The 14,765-nt window shown below is 47.7% G+C and overlaps 1 protein-coding gene and 1 long non-coding RNA gene across 4 annotated transcripts; one reads left to right on the forward strand and one right to left on the reverse strand.

The window, feature by feature from the left end:
* Positions 1-1,426: 1,426 nt before the first annotated feature.
* LOC120660088 lies at positions 1,427-3,260 on the forward strand. The gene is made up of 2 exons (XR_005669340.1): positions 1,427-2,254; positions 2,861-3,260. It is a non-coding gene; the product is annotated as an uncharacterized LOC120660088 (long non-coding RNA).
* Positions 3,261-9,669: 6,409 nt separating this feature from the next.
* On the reverse strand, positions 9,670-14,449 carry LOC120660089 (protein unc-50 homolog). Of its 3 annotated transcripts, none has more exons than XM_039938432.1 (10): positions 14,105-14,449; positions 13,158-13,220; positions 12,575-12,600; positions 11,625-11,715; positions 11,334-11,429; positions 10,829-10,894; positions 10,667-10,725; positions 10,457-10,579; positions 10,291-10,362; positions 9,670-10,213 (listed from the first exon to the last, which is right to left on the reverse strand). In XM_039938432.1, the coding sequence occupies exons 1-10, from the start codon at positions 14,434-14,436 to the stop codon at positions 10,158-10,160; spliced, it is 984 nt and encodes a 327-aa protein (XP_039794366.1). In that variant the 5' UTR covers positions 14,437-14,449; the 3' UTR covers positions 9,670-10,157. The 3 variants fall into 3 exon arrangements, with proteins under 3 accessions (XP_039794366.1, XP_039794367.1, XP_039794369.1); XM_039938433.1 differs by having other exon boundaries at positions 13,153-13,220; positions 14,105-14,402; XM_039938435.1 differs by lacking the exon at positions 14,105-14,449 and adding an exon at positions 13,295-14,072.
* Positions 14,450-14,765: the final 316 nt, after the last annotated feature.

Here is a 14,765-nt window from a genome sequence, read left to right on the forward strand (position 1 = left end):
ATCAGGGCAGCGTTGTTCTTACATTTACATTGGTATTACTCGTACTGAAGCGTTTTTTATGGCGAATAGTACTAGTTATCTCGATGTTCGTAGCATGGCTTTTAATAGATCTATTGTGCTTAGTTGCTTATCATCTACGAATATCATGTTGTCTTTACGCGATCATGTCATCATCTTATACTAGCTCTTGTTGCATAGAGTTAGCTGCGTAAAGGCAACACCCTGCTTCTTTTATGTCTAGTAGATCTAATCTGTTATGGTTTACTCTTATCTCTAAGAGTTGGTGTAATATCTATTAGATTAGGCCTTGCAAATGGGTTGGATGATCCGGTGGTGTACTAGATGCTTTATCTTAGCCTTAATAGGGATTGTTCCGGGAATCGGCTCTTGCTAGTTCTTAGGCCTCTGTTTTGGGTTATGGTTTAGTTATCTATTACGTTCATTAGGCCCAGTCACATGTAGAATGTTCCGATCTAGCGGTGAAGCTTTTACCATCGTGGATTAGATTAGTTAGGTTTAATTGAAGCAGCTTTATACTTATTTGCTTTATTTATCAATATCCGGATAGATGCAGATCCAATCTGATACCGGGACTCGATCGGCTCTTTAAAGCCGATGCAAGAGTCGTCCTGGGGAGCCGACCACGGCTCGGACCTACGTTTCCACGTGTTTGTGTATGAAGGCTAATAATTGCAAGCACGTCTGCACCTTCCTGATCGGGTATAGGTCAGGTGGCACGCCCTGCGTCTTCTCAAGCCGCGGCGTGTGCTGGAATTGCGGGCCGTCGACGAGGGAGCCGTGCCTGCCAGCGCCCCGGCAACCTCCCGGCTCTTCGTGTTGCCTGTCGCTGCTCGCCGGTGGGTTTCGACCGACAACAGTTATATGATTTATTTTTAAAATAATTTTAGCACGGGTTGATAGACTAGTGATTACTAATTTAAATAAATATACTATTAGTTTTCTAGCTTTCTAAATAATTTAAATAGTGTATATCATTAAGTAATTAGGTATAGAGATAAGTTTAAGATTGTCTCACTAGTCACTTTTTCTTTGCGAATACAGACGGATACGGATGTTATCGGATATTCCTCGAATACGAATATGGAATCCGATAGAGAAAAATTCTTAAAGTCGGATTTAGATACATCCATATTAAAATCAAATACGAATACGAATATCCGTATTGACATTTTAAGCGGATACGAATACGGATAATTCGGATGTTCAGCCACCCATATCCATCCTTAAAGGCAAGTGGTGCGGTTGTCCGGTCGTTGAATGTCTACCTGGCATGTTGACTGACAACAGATCTGACGTGGCACATTGCTTCCGCGCCAATTGCCCTGGCGCGGATCGCCTCCGCATAATGGCTGGAGTCCATAATGTCCACACGGGGGCTGTTGGCGCGGGCAGCGAAACCCTAACTCATGTGTTCTTTGCCGTGGGGTCATGCGGTCCCATTTACCCTCAACCCATCCCTCTTGTAGTCTTGTGCTCGTGCCCCCGGAGAGGAGGCGGCGGCGGCGGCGGCGGCGACCGAAGCAGCGGAGTGGAAGGCAGGGCCGTGGGGTGTCTTCTCAGCGGCCGCGCCTCCGGCGTGTCGTTGGCTGCCCTATGGCCGTGGCCGTCGTCTTGTGCTGGCGGTTGCACCCGGCGGCGGCCGGGAAGACTCGTCTGCAGTGGGAGGTGCGGGCGAGGGTGTGGGTGACCTACTGGCCCAACAAGAAGCGGACGCCGCCGCTGCACACGGAGACGAGGATGCTTGAGGTCAGGGAGCTGCTGCAGCTCACCCTAGCATAGTAGGCAAAACATTCCATCTGCTTGACCGCTCGGATGCGCCCCGCCGGCGGCGGCATCCACTTCCGATCCGCCCCACCGCCGTCACCATTTGTGCCGCCGCTGCCGCCATCCAATTCCGCCCCACCGCAGTCACCATTAACGCCACTGCCGCCGGTCGCTAGCAGATCCACCACTCTCGTTGCCAGCGGATCTGCAGGCTTCTTGTCTCATCCCCCCTCTTGTCGCCGTCGAGTCTTCCAACCCCAACCTCAAGAACAGCATTGAATCAACGACGACGGCAGCTGCGATGGTGTGCGCCTAGGTGTGAGATCTTCCTTAATAACGAATGAATTAGATGAAGATGTTTCTCCTACTGAATTTGTTGGTATTTGAGATGTTGGGGCAAAGAACCTCGGGAAGGTCATCATGCCGGACAACTGAAGGAGGGCGCCAGCAACACAAACGAGAATAACAGGTCAGCTCTCAGAACGACTAACACTTGTGCTTGTGATCTATGTTACTGCAAAGAGATCCCATAAAAAAGATAGGTCTGACTACTATGCTGTGAATGATTTTTTTTTGAACCGGATGAAGTGAATGATTCCATCCATACATTGACCCAATTAGATGATTCAGAGAGCCACATAGATTAGCAAGAATCAGTATTGCTAAAAAAATAGTGTGAATCTATATGTGAATCAGTATTTCTGACATTGTAATGTTGGGAACTACTTGAACTTTTCTTCCTGTATATGCTTGTGTGGTATATCAGAAGGGACAATCGACGATGTTACTCATCAAAGGCATAAACTTCTTATGTAGAAGATATAAGAGTGGTAGAGATATTAAAAATTCCCTCGAGTTATCATATATTCTTGAGATTTTCACACCTTGCCTTTTGTCCAAGATGAAACAGAGACTCAATTAATCTCAGTTCCCTTTATTGCCCTTTTATTAAGAATAATTTCTTATTTTGTATGGCATTACAAACTTCTTTGTACCAGATTTCTGATTTTGTCATAGCCATGTTATCCATAAATTTCTTACTGAATTGCCCTTTAAATGCTTTATCACTGTTTAGGCCCTCGGTGGTGGAATCCAAAACTGAGAACACTAAAGAATAAGTCACAATGGAAACGTGGTTTGCTTTCTCTTGGCTTTCCAAGAAACAAGCACTTTGGCTTTGCATTCCTAGGACTTTACCTAGCTGTCTGTTCAAAGGAGTGAGTTGCCACTATCTTTACCTTGGCTCCATGTATTTTGTTCAGCTAGCTTCATCTTGTGATCACCAGTTATCTTTTTAGAGATTCATCCTCTCATAACCATCTCTAATTTGTCAATCATGTTGTTGGTGTCTAGACTCGGTGGTCCGGCACCAACTAGTGATGCTGCTGTGTGTTCCTACCCTAAATGGTTGATGTAAGAGGTAACACATGAACGCAAGGGTTTATCCTGATTCCGGCCACGGGGCCGTACGTCTAGCAGTGGTGTGCGAGTGCACTGTATTATCTTGCACCGAACTGCCTGTAGTAGGGGGTACAAGCGAGGCGAGAGAGGGAGGGAGGCTCCCAAGTCTCTGCTAAGTGATTGGGCGAGTGCCAATATCGGAAGGGTGAGCGAGTGCTCTGTGTGCTACGGGATGAGCGAGATGAGTTGAGCTGGGGGAAGATGGAGCCCGCCTTCTCCTTTTATAGACACAAGGAGGGGCGGTGTACATGTATGTGGAGTTTAGAAGTCGTCGTCTTCTCCCCGAATCGGGGGTGAGAAGTGGATCATCACTGTTGGGGGTACACTGTTGACCACTGGAGAGTATGGCGCCGGGCGTGGCAGTCGTCCTGGGAAGCCCCCTGGCCTTGCGGAGATCGCGCCGGCGTCCTGATGACTCATGTGGGCGTCGTGGTGGTTGCTGTGGAAGGTATCGTCCTCTGTGCCCAAACTGGCGGAGCACCGAGGGTTCTACTAGCGCGGGTCTCACTCTGGTCAAGATCCGTACCGCGTTCGAGGGTCGCACCCATGCCAGTAGAGGGTCCTGCAGAGGAGAAAGTACGAGGAGTAGGCAGAACAGTGGCGGGAACGGTGTCAGGCACGTTCGCACAGGGCTGCAACAGCGCCGAGGATGGCGGCACAGTGACTGGAGTTGGCGGACGGGACTCTGGTCACGCCCGCTGTGCGGCATGGCGACCTGACGCCATCTGACCCGTGCTCTGCGGTGGAGTGGTTGGCATTTAATGTCTATGTCAGTTAGGCAGGTGAGCAGATGGGTTGTTAGTTACATCTGCCGAGGGGTGGCCTCGAGCGAGACGGAGTTTCCCCCGAGCCGAGGCCCCGCGGAGGGCTCGGTCGTGGGGGTCTTGGGCGAGGCGGAGTTGGCCTGTTCTCCGAGGGTAGGTCCGCTACCCTCGAGCGAGGCGGAGATGTGGTGCGCTGTCGAGGGCCTCGGCGGGGAGGCCTCGAGTGAAGCGGAGATGGCCCTGCGGGTTCGAGGGGTGCCTCGGATGGGCCATACTGTGGAGCTGGGCCGTGGGCTGAGTGAGGATTGGGCCTCTTTGGGACCTGGAGAGGATATGGGTGCTGTGGAAGAGTTGGAGGAACTCCATGGTATCCGAGTGCAGAGTGACGACGGAGTTGTCATCATTGGTGGCTTCTTCCTCTCCAGGATCGCCGTAGAGTAGTCCTTTTTCTCCTTCGGATCGGAGGAAGACCGTTCGCCTTGGTTCGTCGTGACTGTAGAGTCTGACGAGGTGGCAGGCGCTGTGGGCCCGATTGCTTAATCGTGTTTTGCGTTTTTTAGGGCGGTTTGGTTCTTGGATTAGGGTGCCCCTAATTATGGTACCCGACACATGTGTTGTTCATTTTACTTACTAGCTGATGGCTGGGAAGCAGCCAAGCAGGCCAGGCGGCAGTGATGAAACAAAGAGCCCTACAAAGCTAGGAGGATTGTTGACATGCAGGTAGATATTCTGATTGCCATGTTCCGAACGTGCATGACAATTTCGTTTGCTTTCATTGTCCACACATCTCTTGCAGTTGTTTTTCTAGTGCAATTCAGAACATTGTTTTGCTACCTTGTATTCTCACCACCAGCATTGTTTTGCTACCTTGTATTCTCACCACCTGGGGACCAATAACCTGCATGACAATGGCTTTGTGGCGTGAACAAATCCAATGGCTACTCACTGTTGCATATTCAGGAATCAGGATCCTGCTCTGTGTTGTGAACCAAACCTTTCTCTCATTATTGTGGCGTGCATTACGTTAACTATGATTTTCATGCTTAATTTTCATGTCAAGCAGCTGCAACAATCTGAACTTGAAATGAGACAAATAAAGTAAATTAATTATCTCTGCTAGCCGCTGAAAAATGAGATGGGAAACCGAGAAGCCAATAAGCGAATAAGATATTACAACGTACGTACGCATACAGCTTGAGGCCTACTTGACAGAATTTGTGACAGAGGCTAATTAACCCGAGTACCATGAGGCTAGCAGCTTCAGCTTGCGAGCACGCGGGCTGCCGCAACGCCCGCGAGAAAGTTGCGGCACATGCGGGTACGGGGCGGGCAGCCGCAACCCGCCCCGCTTGCATGCGTATTTCTAGCATCTGAATTCTGAAATGTAACTCTAAGAATGTGTCAAGATTACAGTCACTACTAGAAAAAGGGCCATGGGCACCGGTTTGAAAGAGGCTTAGGTACCGGATTTCGAACCGGTACCCCGACACCGGGACCAAAGGCGTTGGTCTAAGATACCGGGTTTTTTAACCGGTGCCTAAAGTCTTCTTCGGTACCGGTTGAAAATAGCAACCGGTACCAAAGACCGCCACGGGCGTTCCGCATCCGCTCCCCGTTCCCTCGCATCCTCTCCCATTCCCCTCGCACCCCCCACCAATCATTCAAAAAATCAACCACAAAATATAGATACAATTCATAGATTTCGCAAATCATTCAAAGAATCGATCAGTAGATACAATCCATACAATTCGATATACAACTCTATTCCAAAAAAATAAGAAAAAAACAAGAAAAAAATCACCCACGGCGGCAGCTTCTCGCTCGCCCACTGGATGACGCTGCCGGTCTTGTCCTTGCCGGCGACGGCGCTCTCCTTGGCGTACTCGCCGGCCTTGTGCTTGGCAGCTTCGAGGGCCTCGGCGGTCTTGTGCTTGGCGGCCTCTGTGGCCTCGGCAGTCTTCTGCTTGGCGGCCTCGGTGGCCTCGCCGGCCTTCTGCTTGGCGGCGAGTGCGCGCGCTGCCCGCGGCGGCGGCACGCGCGCAGGGCCAGCGGCGGCGGCTCACGCGCAGGGCCAGCGGCGGTGGCTCGCGCGCAGGGCCAGCGGCAGGGGCACGCGCGCAGGGCCAGCGGCGGCGGCATGCGCGCCCAGGCCCATGGCGGCGACGGCGGCGCGCGCAGCCCCCTCCTCCCTCCTCCCTCTCCACGCGGAGCCGCCCCCTCCTCCTCCTTCCCTCCCGGCGGCCATGGGCTTGGGCGGCGGCGGGCGGGCCGGGGCGCGGCTGCAGCCGCGCCTGACGCGCGGCAACATCCTCGACCCCGAGCTCCGGCGGCATCCCGACCCCCCCTCTCTCGGTCCGCTTCTCCCCGCCCCTCTCTCTGTCGGAGCTCTCCCACACGCCACCTCTCCGCCCCCTACTCGCTACCGCGGAGACCCTCGCGCCGAGGATGAGGGAGAGAGAGAGATGAGAGGTAGAAAAATGAGGGGGTAGAGATCGAGATGAGAGCTCAGTGACGACGGCCAAGACTTTAAAATATCGGACAAGGCATGCATTGGCACCGGGTCATGACTTGATCCGGTGCTAATGGCTGCTCCAAAGGCACCAGTTCTTATTATTATCCGGTGCCATTTATGTTTGGACCAATCGGAACCGGCTCATGGTATTAACCGGTATCTTTGATATTTAATTGGTACCGGTTTCTAACGCGGCGTAACTTTCCGGCGCTTGACGCAGGCCAAGAGTACCGGCTGATGTTTCAACCGGTACCAATGCCTAGTATTAGTACCGGTTGCAACATGAACTTGTACTTTTGGCCTGGACCTTTGGCTTGTTTTCCAGTAGTGAGTTAAATAGCGACTTATTCATACAGTGCTAGTTTCCGTAAGGTTTGGAAGTTGAAGACAAAAAGGACTTCTTTTTTTTGAAATATTAGAAAAGGATTGCTTTTTAGGTTAGTTGACTGATAAAAACAAAATTAACAGCTGAAGGTCCTTTTGAATGAAACTTGGAGACTTGGAGTGAAATGAAATTAACCGCAGGACCCCACGACAAAGAACACACGAGTTAGGGTTTCGTTGTCCGCGCCAACGGTCCCGGCGCGGACATTATGGACTCCGGCCCACAAGGCCCACAAGCATACGGGAAATAGATCCGTTACGGGGGAGGTGACCCGCGACAGGGCAATTGGCACGGAATCAGTGTGCCACGTCAGATCTGCTGCCGGTTAACATGCCAGATAGACATTCAACGATCGGACAACCACGCCAATTGTCTTGGCGTGTTTGAAGTAACATTCAGCGCCAACTTAATTGGTGTATCATTCGTGGGTCAGATTTGAAAATAGTTTTCTGAGCGGTTTACTATTGAAAATAGTTTAGCAAAAGGGTCAAAATAGCAAAAAAAATACTCGGGGAGGTAGGAGAAGAAGACGGAGGCCTCACCCTTAACGAAGCGGGGGATGGTGAAGGTGGAGGCATTGCCTTACGAGGCGGGGGAAGGTGCAGGAGTCCTCGACGGTGCTGGGTGGGGGAAGGCGAGAGCGGAAGTTAGGGGCGGGCTCCGTTAAATTCAAGGGTATTCAACCTTTTTTACTAAAGTTTTTTACTAAAGGGTATTCTATATATATGATTCAAAAATGAAAATATCATAACAAAAAGTGCTACCCCGCCGATGCTGCTAGCAAACCGCGCTGCTCCCCCGGCCCTTGGCTGTAGCTCGTGATCTACTCGTAGCGCGCAACCGCCGTAGCCGCTGGCTGTGCGCCGCTCCCGGCGCCCCCACTGCTACCGCTCGGCCGTGTTGCAACTCCCCATGCGGCACTCGCTCGCACTAGTAATTTGAGGGTTTTGTTTGCTTGGGAAGGGGATGGTGGGGCTAACAGGTTAGGCTGGTAGGCTGGTTGCGGGCTGGTTAGCTAGTGGGTGTGGTTGGGTTAGAATGCATTCTACATTATACTCTTTAGATCAATCTCAGTTGGGAGTGTTGTTGCACAGTTGACTGTGAACTCCATAACCGAGATAGAAGAGTGTTATAATGATGACACTCATCTCACATCACATGACACTCCTCTCTCTTCTGCCATATGAGCAAATTTAATGCTCATGACACTCTCTTGACATTGCTATTGATATTGGCCTTAGCTCTTGTCCAACAGTGGAGCCATCACTAGCTCACCAGCACAATAGCACACAAGTCCAAGCAGTGCTGGGAACATGTGCCTATAAGGCTATCCGCACTCGTCCTACTCTAAATTCATCCTCTAAACAGAATATTATGTCCTAGTCATCAAGATTCTCTCCTCTATCTCTAGTTTCACTGCATCCATTCATCATCTATATCCTACTCTATATCAACTACAATCCAATGGGGGTCCACACGTCATACTCTATTTTTCTCCCTCTCTCTCTCCTCTCTCTCTCCCATCTCCCACCCACGCGCGCCCTCCCCTGGTCTTTCCCATCTCCCCTGCACGCGGCGGAGCTCCCTCGTTGGCGGCCTCCCTCCCAGACGTGGTGACCTCCCCTAGATCCGACGGCGGCGGGCCTCGAGCGGCGACGGCGGCGGGCCTCGAGCACCGCCGCGCTCAGCTCCCTCTCCGGACAGGCGCGCAGGCGGGGCCCCTCTCCCTCGAGCTCCGCCGCGTTGGGGAGAGGGCGAGGCTGGCCAGATCCGGCTCCGCCGCCGCCGCCGCGCCACAGCTCGCAGGGGGCGTCGTTCCTGCCCTCCGCCAGTCAAATTCGCCGGCCGCCCTCCGCCGGTCACCTTCCTCGTCGCTTCCATGGTGTTCATGGAGTCCGGCCTTGTCGCAAGACACCGCCTCCGTCTCCCTCTCCCCTCCGCCGCAGATCTTGGGTGGCCGAATCAGGCGCGGTGCTGCGGCGGCCGATGCGGGACGGCTGGGCCAGTGCGGAGGAGCAGGGGCGCCGGACGGGCACGAGGGAGCGGTGGTTGGGGCACACGTGGCATGGAGCAAAGGTGGATAGCGTACACTCACTATGTCAGCTGGAAATAGAGGAGAGCGAACCATCCGCTTGTTTAGCATGATGGATAGCCCGCTGATACAAGTCCCCAGTGCGGGTAGCCTAAGAGGAAGATGCCTTGGGAAGCGTTAGAGCTAGGGCAGAGCTCAGTGCTGGCTCGCCGGTTTCTCTACTGTCCATCGATTAAAAAATTTATGAACTAGCGTGACAGTCAGCCTTTGGAGGTCTTAGGTGTATATTATGCTCACTTTTAAATCAACTAGGCAATTATACCATTGCATTGTTACGGACAAAGTTAATATAAATATTGGATACTTATAGTTGCCCGTGTGTTAATTTGTAGAAGTCTATATGATCGAGTCGTAGACGAAGGGTTGGTCTGACTCATATACGGAATGAACTAAAATCCACCTGTGAATGACATATGACGGATTGAAGCAAAATTTAAGTGGAAACCTCACTCTCGCCCTAAAAATAGGTATAGATTAATAGCTAGGAATTCGTAATGCATCCGTCACCTACGAACATGGGCCGGAAGTGAAGAGAGACAAACAAAACAGAAATTGGCCCAAATACAACAAAAAGACGACTGAACGAAACACACATGCCTAACCCTGACCGCAGAATTCCTTGCTGGAAAAATCTGGACGGTGAAAAAGTTAAATAATGGAACAAGCAATCTTAGCCTAGTAACATTCCAAAAGGATAAAATTTTATGTTGCCAAAGAACAAAGGAACGAACTTAATACAAGCGCCGACCATGGTTAGGACTTTGGCGAGATACCAGCATGTGAAACAATAAACTTGCAAGGGACGACTGATGTAGAGCGTGATACGTGCAACCCTGATGCCAAAGTGATGTACAACACTGTAGTTCCCACTAGAATTATACACTGGTCACTGGCCCAAACCAAAGAAAACAGCTCATATTATGAACAAGTTGACATCAAAAAGGGATATAGATATCAATCAAAAGGCTCTAGTCTTCTATGCTGGCCTGCCACGGGCACCTGATACATCCAAACAATGCTCTGAGCTTTTCTGAACCTCGCTCACCCCAGTTCATACAAGAGATCTAAACTGCTACTACTTCAGAAAGTATTGTATCCAAATATGCCATTAGTCCTGCCACCATATTTTTCTTGTACTCAGCAATATAGCTGTCGGGCTTAACCGAAGTACAAGCTTAGAAAGTATCTTGTCGGATTGAACCCTATTAGTATCACTGCAAGATGAGAATGGATGCCATGTGAGATAGTTGTCAGGAGATCAGTTTGAAACAGTACAAAGGGATGCACTTACTAAGTGGGGACAGGATGATGACAAGACCAATTGGGTACAGGAAGAATGTTGTTCTGTCCAAAAATGGAAGAACTACAGCGGAATATTTAATTTTTGTCAGGGGAGAAGTGCACAAATAAACTAGATGAAGTTACTGAAAAAATAAAAGATTAGAACTACTGCGTACCATCATATCCTAGAAAGTTCAGGTAGTGATAATAAGAAATTGCCACCACAAAGAGTAGATTCGATAAAAGAGCTGGAAAGAAGCCATGCGCGACCAATAGAGGTGACAGAAAATATTGAAGCACTGAGCATAAAAACTTGTAAAGTTAGATACCATATACAAGTTGCAGCAAACTTTCAAACAGACAAATATATATTTGATACTGCTTACCATATAGGATGACAAATGCAGGAAAGAACGAGTTACAGTGAACATCAAATGCATAGAGCCTGCAAAGAATTTTTTGTGCACTGTTAGTGACATTGGCTGCCACCTTAACAACAAAGCAGTGGATAAATAAATTGCACATGACACAAGTGAAAGGAAAATTACCACTCCACACGTTGCTCAACAACATGGCTGTTAGGTTCCTCTCTCAAGTAAGAATTTGTAAGAAACCTGCATCCAATTATATCATATGATAATTCTGATTCCCATTGGCTGGTGAGCATATGTTCTGGTAATAGCAATTTGATCAGAAATAGAACAGAGGCATGACAGTGTAGACTAAAACCTACACAGCCACTATGCTTAGGAGAAAAATTCTTAAAGCAGTACAAAATTTAAGCTGTGTCAATGCAGCCCCATGTACTAGCATCCCACACAGCAATCTTTGATAGAGCTTATTTCATTCTTAATAATTTGCAGCTGAAGCATTTCTTTACTTCATTTATACATAGCACTAGACATGTTCAGGTAACATATTGAAGATAGTAATTAGTTAATACAGGTAGTAATGGTGTCTAATAACACTCCTGATCTAGCTTGCACATCAGTTCATACAACCCTGGAGACCATTATGGCACGAAGCAGGAGCACTACAGAAGCAGATACTTACCAGCAAAGTGTGGCCAAAACTATCCCAGCAAACAAGAAATGGAAGAACACAACCGAAGTGATTGTTAGAGCAGCATGTGAGGCACTCTCTCCATACCTGCAGGGATTTTAAAATGATAATTCCATTTTTAAAAGAAACAGTTTAATAGAAAAGACAAACTAAATATCGACTAATCTGTCAATGACCATGTATTCATAAACAAAATAGATATTTGAAAGTCCGAATACCATTAAGGTATGTATTCGCAGGAATCACAAATATATCTGTATTAGAAAATCATGAAGAACTTACGCTGCACAGTAAGCTGATGTTGCGAACACGAGGAAAAGAATCAGAATGACAACAAATGCAGGATCATCCCGAGCCCACTGGTTCTTTGTTTCTGAAATCACGGGCAAGAAAAAAAAAACTCAGATTTCCACAACGCTGAATGCAAAGCAGAGTCATAAGTGGCATGCATACTATTGACAGTACACAAATTCCAAACAGTGTATGCTCAAGGAGAGATCAGAAGGGGTATGTTCAATATCAAAGATCAATTGCATAGTGAACTCAGGAGGAGCTCTACAAAGGTGAGTTTGAGAATCCACAGTTCTCATGCAAATGCAACCAACGAGGTTGTCATATTGTCTTGGCTAGCTGCCATAAAATGATAATGGAAACACAGTGAAATGGCAGGGGTAATGTTCCAAATTATTTGCATATATCATGTTCTTAGAATAATTAAAATAACAATTAACAAACGGATCAACTTCTCCAATATGCAACTTTCATCAGCATCAGCTACATAATATAAAATGAGGATTCACAACTGCTACATACATAGGTAACTAAAAACATTTTGTTTCTTGGTGAGGAATAAAGGCAATCGAAGACATCATATGAGATTCAAGTATATCAACCTCATCCCTCAAAACAATGTAAACAGAATTATTGTCAAAAAATCAAATAAATAAATAAATAAATATCCTTATCAAGGTCCTTAAATAACTATTCTTCATAAGAAAATATCAGATGGTCTAGCATACATTGATATATACACAAAATGTTATTTTGAAATATAGTACTCATGACGAAATATCACATGTCCAAAACAAGGAAAAAGAAATGAACATCAGTAACTTCACAATAAAATGTAAATCAAAACAAGTGAAAAATTGAAACGATTTATGCTTACAATGAATTATGTTGGCAAACCATGCATCAACTAGTAATAAGAAAGGTAAAAATAGGTCACGTACGCTTGTGATATTTGGTGTGCTGATAGCTGTCTTACAGATAGTAACATGCCAGAAATAGACAAATGAAAGTCAGATTCTTAATCACAACATGGGCACGAAGAAAAAGAAATGCAAGACATAAATTCTTCATCTTAAGACATAATACTAAAAAACAGACAAATGAATCAGGAAGGGCATTCTCAGTAAGAAGATAAGCCTGCTTAGCTTTGACTGCAGGCGCAGGAGTGTCACGTGAGGTCCAGTTTTAAGTGGGTAGTCAAATGGGGCTCTTGGAGGTGCTGACATGTGACTATCTGAGTTTAAACTTCAAAGTAAAGTTTTCCAGGCACTTAATAGAAAATGTGAAGTATCAGGTATGCCCAAAAGATAAAATTCCAGAACCAAAGCATATTTGAATTGAACTTAGCAAGTTATGACTCCAAAACAATTAGCATTGAGAAGTTTTCAAAGCAAGAAGTAATAAGTTGTATGATATCCTTATCAGTTCATCTTGTGCCAATAATACTTACAGAACACGTAAGTATGATGACAGAGCAAATACAAACAATTAAGAACTGGACTAAGTGCAGGATGCGTACACTACTTTTGGTGAAGTACAGAGATGAACCATTTGCCAAAACGTGTATTCAATATCCATTTGTTGCCACTGCCAATGAGAACAACAAAATTAGATTACTTTCCACATGACCATATTGAAATATAAAAAGCACATGCACATACTCATTATTATGAGCCTCGTGGTACATTCAGAACCAATACCAGAAAAGTTGTACAGAAACTAGGTTCAAAAGGAGCTTTTCCTTTTCTCTCCTTGGGAGTATTTATTTTCTTTTCTCCTTGTTCTACGGTGACCACAAATGCAGAAAAAATGAAAGTACATTTCTTGCTGCATTGACAATAACCAAAGTTCAGAACTTTCAAGATGCAAAATCAAAATACGTTTTTAATGGCATCGAGGTTCATAGGGTAACTTACAATACTATAAGAATAGTTGAACTGAGCAAATGCCCAAATTTGGGCAACACAAACTTTTAAAATGAATACCACTTATAACATCCAAAATTGAGAAGTGGAGTTGAGCAATTAGCAATACTGAATCCAATGAAGAAGCACTGCGAGCATCAGTGATCTGTGAACTTATACAGTGTATTGTGTTAACTGATGCACCGAGAAGACTCAATAAGAGATAGCAAGGCCAAGTTAACAGCATTACAGTATCGCGTGCCAGTTCATTGATGCAAAGGAACGCATAGGCAAACCTCATAAGAGGCATACCACGCCTGGAGCCTTTAACCCCTAAGGCCCTAAATGAAATCGATGAACTACACACACGTATTGGATCCTCCTCCCGGTGAGCCCGCATTCAAACAGGAAGCCAAACCCTAACGAGAATCCAAGTTTAACATCCCTCAGAGCGCGCGGGGACGCGACGCCAGATCGGCAGGCGGCCCGAGCAGAGGAGGGGTTGCAAGAGAGACGGAGTGGATTCAGGTTTCGGGGAGAGCCAAGCGACCCGCGAGGTTTACGGACCTTAACGATGCGGCGGAGGTAGGGGCCGAAGAGCGGCGGGGCGGAGCGGGCGGCCCCGCGCCCCTTGGACGCGGTCGTCGGCAGCATCTTCGCCGCCTCCTTTTGCCTTGGCAGCTACCCACTGCTCTGCTCTCGGGATCTGCTGCCGCTTCTGCTCCGGTGGATTCCCGGAGCTCCGGCGCTTGGTCCGATCCGGCGACGGTGGCTGTCCTGTTCACAGCCGCGGCGGGCAGGCGAGATCTGGCTCGCTGCCTTGGCTTCGCGTTTGCTGTCCTGCCTGGTGCCTGCTGCTGCTGCTGAGGAGAGGGAAGGTGGCTGTGGGAGTGGCCCATTTCAACCAACTGCTGCCCGCGCGTAATTTTGGGCCATGTTGTCCGGCCCAGTCCATATATCAGAAGGTCCCACTAGAATCCGTCGGGGGGTTTTTTCAAAAAAGAATCCGCATATTATTATTTTTCAAGGGATGATGAACCGGTATTATTAGTATTGCCCTTTGATTGCACCTGCTGCGACTGCGAGCTTTTCATGGATTTCCATTTCATCGACCATTCCAAGTGACATGTCCATCCATAAACAAATAGAAGCGGCAGCAGTCACTAGCAGTCTGTACTCTGTACTTTGTGCAAGTTTTCTTTGCATCGATGTGCCTCCGGTATGTAAC

This window comes from Panicum virgatum, chromosome 2N (genome assembly GCF_016808335.1).
Source record: "Panicum virgatum strain AP13 chromosome 2N, P.virgatum_v5, whole genome shotgun sequence".
Classification (NCBI taxonomy): Eukaryota; Viridiplantae; Streptophyta; class Magnoliopsida; order Poales; family Poaceae; genus Panicum; species Panicum virgatum.